This window comes from Budorcas taxicolor, chromosome 17, assembly GCF_023091745.1.
Source record: "Budorcas taxicolor isolate Tak-1 chromosome 17, Takin1.1, whole genome shotgun sequence".
Taxonomy (NCBI): domain Eukaryota; kingdom Metazoa; phylum Chordata; class Mammalia; order Artiodactyla; family Bovidae; genus Budorcas; species Budorcas taxicolor.
The window spans coordinates 35,038,470-35,058,578 of NC_068926.1; the positions used below are offsets into that span (position 1 = coordinate 35,038,470).

Sequence of the window (20,109 nt, forward strand, 5' to 3'; positions counted from 1 at the left end):
AATCACTGGAGATGGTGACTGCGCAAAAAAATTAAAAGATGCTTGTCCCTTGGAAGAAAAGCTATGACCAACCTAGACAGCATATTAAAAAGCGGAGACATTACTTTGCCAACACAAGTCTGTCTAGTCAAAGCTATGGGTTTTCCAGTAGTCATGTATAGATGTGAAAGTTGGACTATAAAGGCTGAGTGCTGAAGAACTGATGCTTTTGAACTGTGGTGTTGGAGAAGACTCTTGCGAGTCCCTTGGACTGCAAGGAGATCCAACCAGTACATCCTAAAGGAAATCAGTCCTGAATATTCTTTGGTAGGACTGATGCTGAAGCTGAAACTCCAATACTTTGGCCACCTGATGCCAAGAATGACTCATTTGATAAGACCCTGATGCTGGGAAAGATTGAAGGTGGGAGGAGAGGGGGAGTACAGAGGATGAGATGGTTAGAGGGCATCACCGACTTGATGGACATGAGTTTAAACAAGCTCCAGGAGTTGGTGATGGGCAAAGAAGCCTGGAATGTTGCAGTCCATGGGGTCACAAAGAGTTGGTCATGACTGAGCAAATGAACTGAACTGAGCATAGGTTACTTTGAAAAAAAGAATTTTATTGATAACTAGTTTTGAGAGACTAATAGTATCTACTTACAAGGGTTAGATACATATGGAGTCTCACATTTCCTAATAAACTATTTAACTTTAAAAAAAAGGAATAATAAATCCCTAGAATAGATAAGATTGATGAAACTAGATAAGGTTATTTCTATTCTAGTTTTACTTGCCAAAATAACTATGTTATGATAGTCCTGCCACATTTCACCTGACTAGATAAGTGCCTCATTGATAAGGGTGACCAATAAACCCACCAAAATTACCATAAATTGGGGTGTTAGTTTTAATTTCTCCATGACAAAGATTTCAAGTGCTTAAATTCATGAAACAACAAAAATAACATAAATACATGTAAAAATATGTCCGACTGTTCTATTAATCTAGTGGAAACTAAACCTGACTTATCTCTTTGTTTTAGTGTTTTCCACCATTCCAGCCACAAATTCAAGTACAGTAGTCATAGATTATGCTCTTCCAATTTTGCCCCTTTAATCACTACTGGGTTTTTTCCAGTCTTCTCAAGGGCTTTTTCCCAGTCTTCTCAAGGGCTTTTAAATGTGTCTGACACCTGCCTGTTACTTTTGGCTTTTACAATTCATATCCAGCTTTTATAAATTCCAAAATGTCTAGGGAAGGCAAGTTAACCCAAGTGTTAACTATGGTTAAATATTATGGAATAAGCTCATAAAAACCCAAACTCACATGAGGGAGAATTACATATAGAAATGTGAGTAAAGGATCTTGAAAATTAGTAAAAAGTACAGCATTAGCACACAGAAAAGGCCACTTTGGGAAGGTACCTCAAAGAGTTTGAAAATTGGCATTAGGTACTAGGCAAGAAATGCCTGGGTGAGTAAAAAAATCTAAAAAAGTGAGAGCGGCTGACAAGGAAGGAAAAGAATCCAAACTGTTCTCTCAAAAATTATAACACAAACCTTCCCCACAATTCATTCATTGAAGAAAAGAAAAGGACACATTTCTTTGGAACTTAACAATGCGGGCACCATGCTGACTACAGTTCAGCTAGCTATAGTGTGCCTGTGCACACTCCCTGGCCCCGGAAAAATCCCTTATATTATTATTGATCACTCTCATCGCTGTCAATCTTCTTTACTGACTACTGTACAGAATCTTAAACGTGAGGTCTCAACTTCCATTTTTTCATCCCTAGAAATGACCATTCTCTTGAGCTACAAATAGTAGTAGAAGTAGTAGTGTTAGTCGCTCAGTCATGTCTGACTCTTGGCAACCCCATGGACTGCAGCCCGTCAGGTTTCTCTGCCCGTGGAGTTTTCCAGGCAAGAATATTGGAGTGGACTGTCATTCCCTTCTCCAGAGGCTCTTCCCTCCCTTGATTGAACCAGGGTCTCCTGCATTCCAGGCTGATTCTTTACCATTTCAACTAAAGGGAAGCCCCCTTCAGCTACAAATTTGTGGTCAACACCCTTTTAGACATCTCTGTCATCCTATTCTAAAGGCATTTCAAACTCCACAAGTCTAAATCCCAAATGTTACCTGCTTTCCCACCTCGAACCTACTTTTCCTCATCCGCTAACTCTTCCTAGAGTTAGTGTAGTTTTAATGACCTGCCAGTCATTAAAAGCAAAATTTTAATCACCTTTAACTTCTTTCTCATTTCTCAATACAATTAATCATCAAGATTCTAAACGCTAATCATTTTGCTACTTCATTTGTTTATTCTCACTAAATTATGAGTTTTGGTAGGTAGCAAGAAACCCTTCTAACCACTTCATTTACCATGTATAGTGCCTGACACACAGAAGGTGCTTAATATATATTTGAGTTGTTGCTACAAAGTAAAATATTTACAAATAGCTTAAGTGTTATAGACATGAATTAAATTTCATTCAAAGGAGATTTAAAAGAAGGAAAAAAATAACCAATCTCTCTCAGCTGAAATCCACAAGTAAAAAATTAAACTAACACAATAACAAAGTTTTCTATTAAATATTCTATTTCTCTTTCCTGGAAATGTAAAAGCATTCTTTTCTTTTATATTTCTCTAGGTCTTCCTGGATTCCAAATACTAAAGGTTTTATTATTTCTTGTTTATACATTGTCATTTTTTTCTTTTAGCCAAATGTTATAGAATACTTCCATGTCAAGACATCAATTTGATACAAACTCAACTAAAAAAAATAATTCATTAACATATGGTTTTAATATATGATATCTCAGCTTTAACATGGCAGCACATATAGTGCACAAAGGCAAAACCAATACAATATTGTAAAGTAATTAGCCTCCAATTAAAATAAATAAATTTAAATTTTTAAAAAATTAAGTAAATTCAATCTAACTCCTACATAACTTTGTGCTTCTGACCATGGATCAGTAACTATTCTATCTGTCCTAAGAAAAATAGAGAACTATTAGTTATTCCCTAGTAGCATTAAACATTACTAACTAAGTATACATCCTTAACTCTGATGTCAGTAACTGTCAAAGAGTATGGGGCACATAAGACAACCCTATTTGGAGACATAACGGAGATTTTAAATTAAAAAAAAAAAACACAACTCTAACAGAAGTTAAAAAGAAACAAATGGTTTCACATTCTAGAGGAGCCCAAATAGCAATAAAAACCTGTAGAACGAGAATAAAGACTTAGGGTCCACAAAAGGCATGGAATTGGACATAGTTACTGGTGAGACTCTAAATTAGAATCTGCACCCAAGGTGAAAGAAAAAATATAACTAAAACACTAAGAGCAAGTATTCTTTATAATGTTGAGGTCTGGGTCTGGGGCCAGAACTAACATACCTTTATTGGCTTCAACAGAGAACTGAAACAGCCAAGCTCATAGCAGCCCCAAACCCAGTTTTCTCCAGCCAACCTCCTCTAAGGGCTTTTCTCAATAACTTTCCGCTAACTTGGGGAACATGAATAGGAGAGTGATGAACAGGTCTCCTCCAAAGCCCTCACCCAAGGAATTGACAATCTCCCCATGATTCTTGTCCTTCCATGCATTCCACCCATCATGTACAGCACAATACAAAAATCTGAGCTGGCCTTTAAAACTTCAGTTATACTCAGTCAGGTCATAATATGGCTCGATCTGTGATACTGGCCTTAATACTTAAATAAATTCACAGATTTTTCTTTTTCTTTGGTAAAGTTTAAGGTTTACAGAGGTCTTCCCTGATGGCTCAGTGGTAAAGAATCTGCCTGCAATGCAGAAGACATGGGTTCAATCCCTGGGTCGGGAAGATCCCCTCGAGGAGAAAATGGCACTCCAGTATTCTTGCCTGGAAAATCCTTTGGACAGAGGATCCTGTCGGGCTACAGTCCATGGGGCAGCAAAGAATGAGACACAACTGAGCACTCATGCAAGGTTTATAGAAGAACTGAGCATACACTACCAAGACTTTCCATATATTCACTCCTACCCCAATACACACTCAGTTTCTCCTATTCTTATCATATATTATTAATATGGTATATTTGTTACAACCAATGAAACAGTAATGATATACCCAGGAAACCACAACAGTATATTTCACTCTTCTGTCTTCTTGGGCTCCTTCTGGCTGTGACAGTTTCTCAGACTTTCCTTATGACCCTGACAGTTTCAGGGGCTTCCCTCATAGCTCAGTTGGCAAAGAATCTGCCTACAATGCAGGAGACCAGGGTTTAATCCCTGGGTCAGGAAGATCTCCTGGAGAAGGAATTGGCAAATGGCAACCCACTCCAGTATTCTTGCCTGGAGAATTCCATGGACAAAGGAGCCTGACAGGCTACAGCCCACGGGGTTGAAAGAGTCAGACACAACTCAGTTTCAGGAGTAGTGGTCAGGTATTTTACAGAATTAATGTCCTTCCATTTGGGTTTGCCTGCTGTTTTTCTCATAGGTAAACATGGGTTGTGAGTGTTTGGGAGGAAGACCTTGGGAATAAAGTACCATTCTCATCACATCATACATACAAGGGTACATACTAACAACATGACTAATCCTAATGATGTTAACCCTGATCACCTGGCTGAGGGAGGTTTCTCCACTACCAAGTAACTCTTCGATTCCCTCCTTTCCACACTGAATCCTCGGTAAGGAAGTCATAACTATATGCAGGATTAAGTAGTTAGGCCCTCTAAAACTTTCATTTATGTTTTTAATGTAATTCTCTCCAAAGGCCTATACAGGTGAAAAAACTAAGTCTTAGAGAACTTGTTAAGGCTATAGACCTAAAAAGTGCTAGTATTAGAAACTGAACCAAAGCTATCTGAATCCCAGCTTCATGCTCTTTTCATTGTAACACACTCAATTTCAAGGGCACAAATTATATTCTAATGAGTAAATTTCAAGCTCTACATTATTCAGCCTGTAGCCTTTGCTCCTGAACTTCCATTTAATTCATCAGATTCCTGTTTCTTTGGCAGTGCTTACCCTTTCTTATTAATTCAACCAACTTCCACTCCAAAGCCATGCTATTTTATTCAGTTTTCTTTGCCCTTGAGAAGCAAAATTATTTTTTAAACTAGGTCCCAGAAATGTCTTTCCATGTCTCTGAACCTGCCCTATAGAAACTGCCTGAACTACCTTCTCTAGTAACTTGGTGTAATTAATGAAAAAAAATACTGGACACTAGTTTTATTTAAAAAAAAAAAAAGGAAGATTGTATTATACAGTGGTTCAGAGCTTAGACTCTGGAGTCAGAAAGTCCTGAGATCAAATTTCGGTTCTATCACCATTTCTTTGACTTGGAAAAGTCACTTCACCTTCTTAAACATCACTATTCTTATTTGTCATCCTAGAAACTAATCTTAAAGCATTTTGTATATAAAAGAGGTATCTATGCAATTTTCCATGTAGTATCTGTAAAATGAAAGCTCTATGATTTATAGACTAGCCTACATGTTTTTTTAAAAAAGCTTAAAGATAGACATGGAATTTATACAGTTCAGATTAACTTGTACCTTTGGTAACAGAATAATAGTAGGGCATCTAGTTAAATGGACAATAGTAATTATTCTGAATTGTGCACTGATTTCAATAAAATACAGGGTTGTATTTTTTTGTTTGTTTGTTTTTCTGAAAATGGGATATATTTTGGACAATTCCTCTATGAGAGATGTATCAGAAAAAATTTCTTCCAAAAGTCAAGAATACACTAGGTTCATTATATTCTTATACTTGCCAATACTGTTCATAAAGGACTTGCCGAAAATCCCTGTCAGAGGCCTAACCCCCCTTCTTCCAGAATCAGTAACAGTTCTTCATAAAGTGAAGTAGCCCAGCTATTCAACGGTAATTAATCTATTGTAGCACTCCAGACAAAAAGCAAGAAAGAAGCAGAGAGGAAATTTCAACTGGAAAATATTTTGACGTAATTGACCCAGATGACAAACCAAACTTAAGCATATGTCAAGTGCTACAGTCTGTACAAAAACACATACGGATGCCAAAGGATATTAAAAGCCCACACAAGCCAAGGTGAAGACTTAACTCTGAGTAGAATATAAATCTTGTAATCACTGTTTAGAAAAGATGCACAGGGGGAGCTAAAGGGTTCTTTCATAAACTAACAGAAAGAAACATTTAAAGTTTTAAAACTCTATATCTTGGAAATTAAAGGTAATCACCATTGCAAAAAGTGTTAGGGAATTTATTCTTTCCAATATATCCAAAACACTTAGGTCTCCCAATACCGGTATCTATTTTCTTCTGGTCACTTTCAAAATGTGTAAGATTTGTCACTGCAGTAAGTTCAAATTTAATTATAATATTTAAATCTCATAGAAAACAAATATCTATGTTGAAAATGAGACAACTTTTCACAGGAAAACAAAACTTGCAAGAATACAACATGAATCCCTAACTTCTTTAACTTGATTTCCTCATACATAAACTATATGATACAGCTATTTTGTGCATGCTAAGTCGCTTCAGTTGTGTTCAACTCTGTGTGACCCTGTGGACTGTAGCCCGCCAGGCTCCTCTGTCCATGGGGATTCTCCAGGCAAGAACACTGAAGTGGGTTGCCCTGTCCTCCTCCAGGGATCTTCCCGACCCAGGGATCAAATCCACATCTCTTATGTCGCCTGCATTGGCAGGCAGGTTCTTTACCACTAGCGCCACCTGGGAAGCCCATAGCTACTTTAACTTTTCTCATAAATTAATCAGACCAAGATGAAAGAACCAATGAAAATGCATAGAAAAGCAAATTATTTTTGTGTTCTTAATTTTTTCTTTTGTAATTTTTAAACAGATAGGAAAATCTGAAAGAACAGTAAATGAACATCCATTGTTCATTAACTATATCCTCCACCCAGATTCAAAAATTGATTAATACCTTCAAAGTACACGAAATTGTATAATGAATAAAAGTCCACGTTAAATAAAAATTAATAAGTAGGATATGTAACCCTCTCTAAGAAAATACACACTCAACTTATGAAGAAAATTTCTTAACATCATGTATCTTTTGTATATGTGACCTAAAAGAATTAAATACTTAGTGAAAGGCATTTATAAGTTAACACATGGTTATTTTATATGAACAGTGTCCAAGATAAACCTTACAAAAAATCTTTTCACTATTTTCTCACCATGAAAAAAGACCAAAGTGAAACTATAAAGTTATGAAAGGTTTCATAGTCAAAAATTGTAATAAATATATTTCTAAGTAATCCTAGGGTAGGCCAGAAAGCAGTCCTGGTAGCAACTGTTATCTTCAATCACAGAAGAGTGAGATACTAATTTGTAAGGAAATATATATGCTTTTTCTTCCTTGATATTCAAGTGTAAATAACTGTGAGCTAAGTCCTCATTAAATAAGTTTCAGGTATCCAGTACACAGGAAAAATTCAAAAATTATGACTATACAGTTGTGGAAGGTAAGCATAGAGAAATGAAGATGACAGGGGAAAAAAAAAGGAGGAAATGCCAATAAAATGGCCATGTTCACAAGATAAGAGAACAAGGACCAAAGAGAAATCAAGATGTCTCTGGAAATTTCAAAATCACTCATTACTCCAACATTTAAAACTGCAACCCTTAAAACTATGGTTGTGAGTCAGCATTACTAATCATAGTGAAAATGGTCCCCTCTCCAAATCCATATCCAATATCTTCAACAAGATAAAAAAAAAACAGGCAAACACTAGTGACTGTGATGATACTGATTCTTAAAAAGAAAACAGCCTAAATACATCTAAATAACATTCCACAAAAAGTACAGCTGATCCTTGAAAAATGAGGGGGTGAGGGCTCTGATCCTCCATGCAATCTAAGTATAACTTACTATAACTCCATATACACAGTTCCCCCATATCTGCCAATTCAATCCACCATAGATAATGTAATATCATAGTATTTACTGTAAAAAAAAAAAAAAAACCCTTTGTATAATTGAAACCACACAGTTCAAACTTAGGGTGTTCAAGAATCAACAGTAAAGTATTAATAAAAGACTGACCTTCTGAAATGTTTATACTAAACTAACTGCGAAAACTGCCAATGATTTCAATGTTTTAAGACAGAAAACATTTTATTATGAAAAAAATTCCCTGACATCAAAATAAATTATCATGTGCCTTTTTTCTAAATGACTTTGATGGTTAACATATTTAAATATGTATTTCTGTGATAAAGTCTACAGAGATGAATTTAAGGCTTTACATACAAATGTGTGTGTGTGTACGTGTGTGTGTGTACGTGTGTGTGTGTACGTGTGTGTGTGTGTGTGTGTGTGTGTGTGTGTGTACATATCCTGGAGGAGGGCATGGCAACCCACTCCAGTATTCTTGACTGGGAAATCCCATGGATAGAGAAGCATGGCAGGCTAGAGTCCATGGGGTTGCACAGTCAGACACAACTGAAGCAACTTAGCATGCAGTGAACAAACAATATGTGTGTGTATGTTTCAGAATATAAACAATATATATACCTTCTGACTAGAAAAATATTTTTTTAATTTATTTTTTCCATATAAAGTATCTGAGTTCTTTGAAACTATTATGTTTATAAATATTAAATTTATTAAATTCATAATTAAATTCATATTTAAGTCATGGTTCAGCAAAAGTGATTAGCACAATTTAAAAATGTAGAAAAAAAGAAAATCAGTTTCTATTACATATGGGTGACCGTAAGAAATACTGAAAATCAAGAAACTAAACCATGATTTGCTGATTATAGGCACTAATTTGTTTATCTCCCATCTCCCTATATTATATTGCCATTAACTGCAAAAAAAAAAAAAAAAAAATTCAACTACTCCTTAAGAGGGTGGTCCATGCTCTCCTAACGGTAGGAATCAGGGGTGGGGGGGGTGGGCTGCTGGAGAGAGAGTAACAATTTAATAAACTTAAACCCTACCTTTATAGCCAGGAAATTCAGTCCACTCTCACTGGCCAAAGCCTTTGCAATCATTGTTTTAGAGCATCCAGGTGGCCCATACAAAAGAACTCCTTTGGGTGGCTGAATACCCATTTGGGTGAAAGACTCAGGATGTTTCAAGGGCCATTCCACAGCCTGTTTTAGTTTCAGCTTGACATTTTCCAGTCCTCCTATATCTGACCAGGATACCTGTGAAACAAAGAAAAAATTTAAAACATATGTATACAAGGAAGAAAACAGAACTATTTAAAAATCAATAATTTCCTTAAAAAATTTTCAACAAGAGCTAGGAGTTTATAAAATGTGAGCTGCATATTATAGAAATACTAAAGAAAACCAAAATGTTACTGCTTGCAAGTCTTACTTGTGTAAGTAACTGTTTAAACAATTTAATATACTGTTAAGTCTATATTCTATTCTATATGCCTTTAAAAACTAGCTTTCATCTGTTTGAAAATAGTTTGAATCAGTGATTCATGGTCAAATCTACGTATCTAATTTCTTATATTTCTTTTCTTGAAAGCAAAAAATATTTTCTTGAAAGCAAAATTACTTTCAAATACACTTCTGTAGGTCTTTATGGAACATATAATCTTTTCTGCCTTTAGTATATTAATAAGAATCCTCAAAATTTTGTTCTTCTCAAAATGTTCCCCAAACAAGAGAGCTCTTTATGTTTATTTACTTAATAAATGTGTGTTACATACCATATAAAGCACACAGGAAATAGATGAGACATAAATTCAGATCCTAAAGAACTTAACAAATATCAGTAACACACATATACACAACCAGAGTACAATGCAAAGTATACTAAGCACAATGACAAAGAAACAGAAAAATCCTTTGGGAGTTCCTAGGAAGAAAAGATTATTCCCAGCTGGAAGGTAAATCTGAAAGCCAACTCTTGAAGCATGGATGAAATCCAGAAATATGAAAATAGGGAAATGTCAAAAAATTATGAAAGGCTCACAAGGAAACATGAAGAACATGAGAGAAAAAAACACTTGAGAGGGAAGTCAAAAAAGAAAAGAAAGTTCTTTTTTCTAAAAAAAAAAAGGCAAATTCAAGCCATCTAGTGGATAACCTTGAAGACTAGATGGAGCTCAAGAAATCTCTTTATTCATTAGAAGTCTTTGAAGGTTTTAAATCTAGAAAGCAATATGCTTTGATCTGTGCTTCAGAAAGACTTCTCTGACAAGATTCACTGGAGAGGAGGGTGTCTTCAGATAGAACAATTAAGGATCTATCACAAACATTCTTAAAAAAAAAAAAAGCAAAGTGAAAATGAACGTGCTCAGGCCTGTACAATTCTTTATGCACGGACTATACAGTCCATGGAATTCTCCAGGCCAGAATACTGGAGTGGGTTGCCTTGGACTTCTCCAGGGGATCTTCCCAACCCAGGGATCAAACCCAGGTCTCCCGCACTGCAGAGCCACCAGGAAAGCCCAAGAATACTGGAGTGGGTAGCCTGTCCCTTCTCCAGGAAAACTTCCTGACCAGGAATTAAACCAGGGACTTCTGTAACACAGGCAGATTCTTTACCAGCTGAGTGACCAGGGAAGAACCTTGCCCCCCACCAAAAAAAGGCAAGCCTGAACTACAGTAATCACATGGAAATGATGAAGACACACCAGAAAAATACTGCAGGTCTACAGCTGAGGATTATGAAGGCAGTGAAAGAAAGAAGGAGAATGTGAAGCTAAAGATTTCAAGATGGATTGGTAAGAATATAGACCACAGTAAAAATGATTGGTAGGTGAGAAAGTAAGAGTTTTGGGGGGATATACAGGGAGGCCGGGCGTGCTACGATTCATGGGGTCACAAAGAGTCAGACATGACTGAGCGATTGAACTGAACTGAACAGAGTTGCATATATTCACAATTGAATACATATCACAAATGGAGTCGAATATGTGTCACAAATGGAACTCTGGAAAAATAGGGTTGAAATGTTGGATTTCAGAGTTATCCACCTACAAACAATAGAAACCATGAGATCAACTAAAATTGCCAACCATGAGAAGAGAGATGTGGGTAAAAGGAAGGTCAATGGATGCTACCTACATTTAAGAGGAAAGAGGAAAAGAAAGAGGAAGAAAAGTCAGAAACAAATAATCTATTGATAGAAACAAAAAAGAGATAGGTTTTGTTTGTTACTATCAGGTAAAGATTATTTTTTCCAAATAAATTTGCATTTTTGGTGGGGCGGATTCTGTGGCTTCCCTGGTGGCTCAGAGGTTAAAGCATCTGCCCGCAATGTGGGAGACCTGGGTTTGATCCCTGGGTCGGTAAGATCCCCTGGAGAAGGAAATGGCAACCCACTCCAGTATTCTTGCCTGGAGAATCCCATGGACGGAGGAGCCTGGTAGGCTTCAGTGCATGGGGTCGCAAAAAGTCAGACACAACTGAGCGACTTCACTTTCTCTCTTTCTTTCTTTCTTTCTGTTGTTTTTGTTTTTTGTACACAGAACCAGGATAATTCTGTCTTATCGACCATAACACTGAGATAAGATTTAATTATTTTTTTTTTCTAAATTGCTTTCTTGGGATTTATTTCAAGAAGTGAGATTACTAGATTAAAAGGCATGAACATTTTAGGTCTCTTAATACCTAATGTCATTAACAATTCAATGGACATGAGTTTAAGCAAACTCTGGGAGATAGTGAAGGACAGGGAAGCCTGCTGTGCTGTAGTCCATGGGGTCTCTAAGAGTCAGACACAACTGCACGACTGAACAAGAAAAACAATCTTAACGCCGTTTGCTATTTCAACCAGTTCATCCATTTTAAAGCCATGAGGAATATGTGTATATTTCCTGAAGCATCATCAGCCTTGGATTTTGTCTTTGTTTTTCCTAACTGATTGCTGATTTCACCAATTAATAAAACTAAAATTAAACCTAAGATTAGTGCACATGATCTTACTACCTTAAAAACATGTAGCTATCATCAGTGGAATCCAAGTGACTGTTAATCACAGACGGCAACTATTATTTGTGTAGCCAAAGCCTGCTATAACAGGAATACAGCAGAGTTGTCATACCCTGATGGGTAGTTGTTAATGGTAGTCAACAACTATCAAAAAATTTACAGATCAGAAACTAGAGATAATTAAGAAGAAATGATCAGTAGATCTGGCAATGTGGTTATTGGATAGTTGCTTAACTCAATCAGTAGTTTTTATTTTTATCCCTTTCAGAAGTGGCATATATATGTACACACAGCACACACATACGTGCATACACACATGCAAACATGCATATAGAGAGGGAGGGTATGTATGTTATCTAATGGATAAAAGCTGTGTTTATAACTATCATAAACACATAAGTCAGAGAAGCAACTTTTATGACTTCAAATGATATGATGCTGCATGATACCCATTCAGTTGTTGCTAGGCAATTATCGTACCTATGCAATGAGAACAGCACATTCTGTTGGAGAACATGCTCCATGAGGAGCAGCTATACCATGCCTTGAAGCATATTTGAGTTATACCTTGAATACTACAGAAGAATATTTGAAAAAATGAAAGTGTTATTCACTCAGTCATCTTCGACTCTTTGCAACCCCATGGACTGTAGGCTGCCAAGTTCTTCTATCCATGGAATTCTCCAGTCAAGAATACTGGAGTGGGTAGCCATTCCCTTCTCCAGGGGATCTTTCTGACCCAGCGATGGAACCCAGGTCTCCTGTGTTGCAGGCAGATTCTTTACAGTCTGAGCCACCAGGGAAGCCTTTAGCAGAATGCTTGCTCCTTAGAAGAATAGCTTTGACAAACCTAGACAGTGTATTAAAAAGCAGAGACATCACTTTGCCGATAAAAGTCCATATAATCAAAGCTATGGTTTTCCAGTATTCATGTACAGATGTGAAAGTTGGACCATAAAGAAGGCTGAGCACCAAATAATTGACACTTTATAACTGTGGTGCTGGAGAAGGCTCTTGAGAGTGACAGTGAGGAGATCTTGGAGAGTGAGGAGATCAAACCACTCAATCCTAAAGGAAATCAACCTTGAACATTCATTGGAAGAACCTGTGCTGAAGCTGAACTTCTAATATTTTGGCTATGTGATACGAAGAACCAACTCATTGGAAAAGACCCTGATGCTGGGAAAGACTGAGGGCAAGACAAGGGGGTGACAGAGGATGAGATAACCATTAGTGACTCAATGGACAATGAGTCTGAGCAAACTCAGGGAGACAGTGAAGGATAGGGAAGCCTGGTGTGCTGCAGTTCATGGGGTTGCTAAGAGTCAGACACAACTTAGCGACTGAATAACAAAAATTTACATAAGCACACATATACAGATAGAATTTTCTTAAAAGTTAGTATAGAATTACATCCTTCCTAATCAATAGCATTTAAAACAAAATTCAATGGTATGCTTATAAATGGTGAGGAAAATGGTTTTCTCAGATTTATATGAAACTATAACTAGAAATATAATCTGATAATCTTCAATATGATAAAATTTAATACATTTGAGTATATTTTGTTTTTAATCAGCCTTTCAAAAAATCTTTAAAAAGAATCATTTAAAAGAACCCAATATCAGATATTAAACTCCTGAAGCACCTCCATGAAACATACATGGAAATCACCAAAATATAAGATAAGGAAATCCACAGCATAAAAATAATCTCTTTAGTTACAGATCAGAGAATAGAAGTAATCAGTGTCAGCTGGACCAAAAGCTAGAGAAGGCTTGTTTCTCAAGAAAAACTAAGATGCTCTTACCAGAAAATTCAATGTTCACTGGAAATGCAACAGGCCAAAACAACAAGGTCACTGCATGGCCTAGTCGTCTATACCAAAGTGCTGGTCCATTGCCCTGAAGTGAAACAAAGCCATCCCCTTCCTATCTCCTGATGTTTGGGGTCTCTTGCTTCACCAGTTGTCTCTCTCTATTCCTGCTTTAATTATATAAATATTTTAAAAATTACTTATTTAAGTTGGAGCATAATTACTTTAGAATACTGTGATGGCCTCTGCCATACATCAACATGAATCTGTATTTTTTCCTCAGCCTACAAATATTTCCCATTTCTCCCTATGCTTCAAAGCAACCTTACGTTGATATTATTTCTACTTAACGTCTGTATTCCCCTTCTTTCTCACTGCTAAACTTCTTGAAAGATAGTTCATATTCCTCTACTTCTACTGCACTTATGTTTTTCATTTTATATTTCAGTGAAGTATTTATCCTCCCAAGCAATGACAGGGAAGGAGAGTAAAAAGATAAAGGTAAGTTTAAGACTCGCAGGAAAGCAGGAAGTTATATCAGAAACTCTAGCCTTTCAGGAAAATAGAAGCAAAGTCATCTGCAAAACCTCAATCAATCTATTAAATGTTGTTTAAATGCCTATTCATACTATGCTAGTTCCTAGGGACAAAATAATACTTGTCCATATTGAGTTTCTGACTTGATGGAATATTTCCTTAAAAAGGCATATTTCCATAGTTATGTAATTACTATAAAGCCTGGTATATGCTAAAATGTAGCATATGTACCTCTATGTAGTCACAGAGTTTAAATGGATGGTTAAGAAAAGCTTTTCAGAAGTGACATATGAAGTGGGATCTGATGAACAGCTGAAAATAACAGCAAATGCCATGGAAAAGAGAAAGTGTGAAAAGAAAAAAAAAAGTATCAAACATTAGGAGAAATAAAGATAATTCAGTGTGGCTAGAATTGAGACCAGGAGAAGAGAAACAAAAGAAGTCAGCCAACATATGAAGCTATCAAACACTGAAGATGCATAAAACATCAAGAAATTTATACTTTATCCTGAGAGCAATGAAGAGCAACTTAATAAGGAAAATGACGTGATCAGATCTCCAGAAGAGCACTGTGGTTATAAGGTAGAGTGGGGATTAAAACTGGGAAGATGGGGAGGAGAGGCTTCTACACTAATTCTTAGAAGAGACTGTGGTTATCTGCATTACTATAGAGGAAAAAAGATTAAAATTATATTAAACTTTATCTTATAAGGCTAATCAATGAGTCTTAATAATAATTAGATTTTGAGAGGAGATGTAAAAAAGAAAATGAAGTCAAGCTTAACAGTAAGGATTCAGACTTAGGGAAATGTATAATTGAAAGTTACATTAAAAGAGAGAAAAATACATTTGGAAATTAAAGAATTAGTTTCCAATTGCACTGAGAAATTTAAAAGGGAAATAAATTCAATAAGCTTTAATGTCTTCTTTGTGCTCAACTTGTCTTAGAGAGTGTAAGGGCACAAAAGAAAGTGAGATAATGTCCTCAAATATTTTTAATCTAGAAAGAGGAATACGGAAAGTATCCTAAAAGACATAGTCTTTGGCTAAAGACATAAAACATCTGTCTACACACAAAGTAATATAAAAACTACTGAAAAAATAAAAAGGTTAACATTCTTAAATATGTGAGATGAGGAGGACAGAAATTTGGAAAAGGTGGCATATATGAAAGACTTATGTCAATTCCCACCTCATATGTTTATGAGGAAAGGTATTATAGCTCTTATAGCTAGTACAACCTATAAGAAATTATGAAGGACAATGTAAGAATTACCTGTTACCTCATAACCTAAAAAGAACCATTTTTAATATTTTGGGGTAGTACTTTCTAGTCTTTCAAATGCCTGTGCCTGTGCATAATATAAACACAACTTTACATTCTACTTTTTAAAAACTTCATACACTTCATTTTGTATGAAGTTACTAGCCTCCGTCATAGCTCAGTAAAGAATCTACCTGCAATGCAGGAGACCCCGGTTCGATTCCTGGGTCAGGAAGATCTGCTGGAGAAGGGAAAGGCTACCCACTCCAGTATTCTTGGGCTTCCCTCGTGGCTCATCTGGTAAAGAATCCACCTGCAATGTGGGAGACCTGGATTTGATCTATGGGTTGGGAAGATCCCCTGGAGAAGGGAAAGGCTACCCACTCCAGTATTCTGGCCTGGAGAATTCCATGGACTATACAGTCCATGGGGTCGCAAAGAGTCAGCCAGGACTGAGTGACTTTCATTTTCACTAGTTACTGTATCACTTGGGCCAATTTACTTAATCTCTGTAAATTTCTCTCTCATCTATAATAAGGGGACAACGAAACCTAAAGTTTCAGGATTGTTATGACAATCAAACAGTTTAGTATATATTTCATTAGCTGAACTTTGCCTAGCACGTGGTAACTAATAAACACTACATAAGTATTATTTTTATTTTAAATGTCTGAAAGATGATTACAATGAATAGTAATATTTTGAAGGACTAGTGATAGAAGATTAAGGACAATCAAGCCATAACATTTGTAGTTTCATGAATAATATTGAATTACCATAACTTTTCTATTATTTTTCTTAAAATACATTAAGAAATGTATTATCACATTTCTTAAACTACAGGCAAACAGGTTTTGCACTTTTATTTAGCAAATGCATGCCAAATAAAATGCCTTTATATAGCTAATAAACCTATTAAAAATAAATGTAAATTGGTTTTAGAATACTATCGCATAGAAGAGTCTTAAAGCACAGAAAGTAATGGGAAAAGGTCTGTTGTAAGAGAAGAATAAACACCATGAAATCATAAAATTCTAGAACAAGAATTCAAAAACTAGCTGGTTCACTATCATTCCTTCAGTCAGTATTTCATCTTTCAAGTCTTTTCATCTTTTAACAAATACTATTTTATGCTCTTTAAAATCATTTTTAATTCTATAACTGTCTTTTAAATAAGTTACACTATACCATAACTACCAAAAAAATTATTCTTACAATCTAACGTAAATCATTCCTGATAATATTTGGGTCCTTTCTTTCTTATTTTGTTCTGATGAAAATGGTGAACAGCTACTCACATATGGCTTTATAACATTTTAAATTAGTAATAAAGTTAGAAGTGAAGGAACAGCTGTCAAATAAGCACAGAACAGTGAAATAAATTTCCCAAAGGGAAATGCCCCTTCCAAATAAGTACTTTCTGAACAAGCATCCAACATTGACACGAATCCAAAAACACCCCCACCCAAAAAAACTCAATTCAAACTGCACAAACAAAAACTCAGTTCAAACTGCACATGTACAGAAGCCAGAAGACCTGATGATCAGGTTAAAACAAACAAACAAACAAAACTTTTACAGACAATCTCCAAGAGGACAAAATAAAAATTAAGGAACAAGAAAAATGACTATGAAAAAAGAATTCAGTAGCTCCAGAGGAGCTGACAGTGTCCTTATATACCTGTGATTCAAGATTCTCTTATTTGCTATGTGCCAAGTATTACACTGCCAGGAACAAAAATTCTTTTGAAAGTGTTAATTTTTATAGAATATATGGCAACAAAGAGTGCTTTTCACTTTGTTCTTGCACACTAACAAGTCCCGACATAAGGACAAGAAGCCAGGCACCTAGCAAGTGGGTTGGCACCTGTTCCAAATTCTCTGCTGGGTCATACACCAGCTTCTTGACAATTCAAGTATTTAAGATACACTTAATTTGATAAGAAATCATAAATATACCAAATAACTAGGGATACTACATAATGCAGAAAGATAAGCTTAGAAAACTAACTTCCAATATTCGAAAGAAAAAAAAAGGTTCCAGATGCTTCTTTAATGAAGACAAATCAAATTTAGGAAGCAGCGTTTAAAAAGTATTCTTACGTCAAAGTAAAAATAAGTGAAAGCCATTAGCTTTATATGGTGAAAAGACAAAATACTTTTCCTCCTGCTTTAAAAAATAATTCTAAAATAAAATGAAGAGACAACTGACAACTGCCAGAACGGGAGAAAATATCTGCAAACGAAGCAGCTGATAAGGGATTAATCTCCAAAATATAGCAACAATTCATGCAGTTCAGTATTAAAAAAAAAAACAAAGACCCAATCCAAAAATGGGTAGAAGACCTAAACAGACATTTCACCAAAGAAGACAGATGGCCAACAAACATAGGAAAAGAGGCTCACCATCACTAATTATTACAGAACTGCAAATCAAAACCACAATGAGATATCACTTCACACTGGTCAAAATGGCCATCACCAAAAAATCTACAAAGGATAAATGCTGGAGAGAATGGGAAAAAAAGAGAACAATCCTACACTGTTGGTGGTAATGTAAATTGGTACAACCACTATGGAAAAACAGTAAAAAACTAAAAATATTCAGAGAGTTACCATCTGACCCAGCAATCCCACTCACTGACATATATTTGGAGAAAACTGCAATTCGAAAGGATGTATACACCCTGATGTTCATAGCAGCATTATTACAGTGAACAAAACATGGAAGGAACCTAAATGACCATTGAAAGAAGGATGGATAAAGAAGATGTGGTACATATGTACAATGAAATATTACTCAGCCATAAAAAGGAAAGAAACAGTGCCATTTGCAGAGATGTAGATGGACCTAGAGACTGACGTACAGAATGAAGTAAGTCAGAAAGAGAAAAACAACTACTGTATAATATCGTTCATATAGGAATCTAGAAAAATGGCACAGATGAACCTATTTACAAGCAAAAATAGAGTCACAGATGGGTGACTTTTGTTTGTAGAAAACAAACCTATGGTTTTCAAAGGAAGAAGGGGGGTGGGACAAACTGGGAGACTGGGATTGACATATATACATTACTGTGTATGAGAACCTATTGTATATCACAGGGAACTCTACTCAGTGATCTGTGGTGATCTAAATGGGAAGAAAATCTAAAAAAAGACTGGATATATGTACAACTGATTCGTTTTGCTGTAGAGCAAAACCTCATCAACATTGTGGGGGCTTCCCTTGTGGCTCAGCTGGTAAAGAATCCGCCTGTAATGCAGGAGACCTGGGTTTGATCCCTGAGTTGGAAAGATCCCCTTGAGAAGAGAAAGGCTACCCACTCCAGTATGCTGGCCTAGAGAATTCCATGGTCCATGGGGTCACAAAGAGTCGGACAGGACTGAGTAAAGCAACTATGCCCTGATTAAAAAAAAAACTCAAATAAATGAATGTTATTTTGAGGTTTCTGGAAAGACAAGTCTAAGTTCCAGTTCCACTATAGTACCATAAACCATATACAGCCTCTGTCTCCCAGCCTCACTGATTAAAAATACGAATTTCAGACAAAGTACAAAACCCAACTACATAAGGACTCTGAAAAGTAAAAGGAGAGTGGAGCATAAGGCAAATAAAAATACGGAGAAAGGCCTTGTACAAGGTGGTGGAAGGGGCTGAACATGCAGTGTTTTTTCCCTTCTCTTCTCCCTTGACTCAGCTTTTCCCCTTTTCCTGCTTCCATTTTGCATCAGGTTGCTAGGTTGAAATACCTAACAGTTTCACAGGAAAGAACTGCTAAAAAATAGTAGATGAGAAAGAAGATAAGAAACTGTACACCAGAACTTTGCTAATAATTACAAACTGCTACTAATCTGAGTGATTTTGTTGTTGAGTAAATCACATTTGAGAATCTCATTGAAACATAAAAGTTATGGGAGCCAGATGGTTCTCTAATTCTAATTAATAAAGGAAAACATTAAGGTAAAGAAGAAAGGAACTATGCCAGTAAATAAAAAGATATTCCGAAAACCATGGCAATAATGATCAGCTTCAAGGCAAATACTGTAACCAAATTTCAAACTATAGGTTTCTTGATCAGTTAAGAGGTTATATTAAAACTTGAGTTCAATTTCTAAAACATCATTTACATTACAATCACACTTTAATGAGTCTACTATGATCTGTGCTCAGAGAGCTGGCTATCCTGAAGTCAAACTTACAAATATAATAATTATGTAAATAAGTCGCCCTTAGATCAAAAAACTTTATGCCTTACTTCAACTTAAAAATGGTTAACTATTTCCAAAATGAGCTTTTAAAAAACAACTTACTTTTGTCTGATAAACAATGAAAAGTCTCACCAAAAAAAATGGAAACTTAACGAGACAAAAAAAACCCAATTGCAGCAATATTCTTTAAAAAAACAATAAAACTCACATCATGAAAATGACAAAGGTTCACTTAGAAAATTCTTCATGTCTCATTAAAATATTTTATATTTTTGCTAATTCACCAAATTCCTTGAATAATTTAACTGCATACAGCAAAAAATTCTTTGATTATTTACGGAAACTTACTAACCTCTGCCATTCTTACTATGGCATAGCA

The 20,109-nt window shown here is 35.8% G+C and overlaps 1 protein-coding gene across 1 annotated transcript in view; it reads right to left on the reverse strand.

Annotated features, from left to right (window-relative positions):
- SPATA5 (spermatogenesis associated 5) overlaps window positions 1–20,109 on the reverse strand; it is a 343,990-nt gene that overhangs the window by 252,887 nt on the left and 70,994 nt on the right. The window contains exon 11 of the mRNA XM_052654754.1: window positions 8,944–9,153. Coding sequence (XP_052510714.1) covers window positions 8,944–9,153 — 210 coding nt within the window. The remainder of the gene's footprint in view (window positions 1–8,943; window positions 9,154–20,109) is intronic.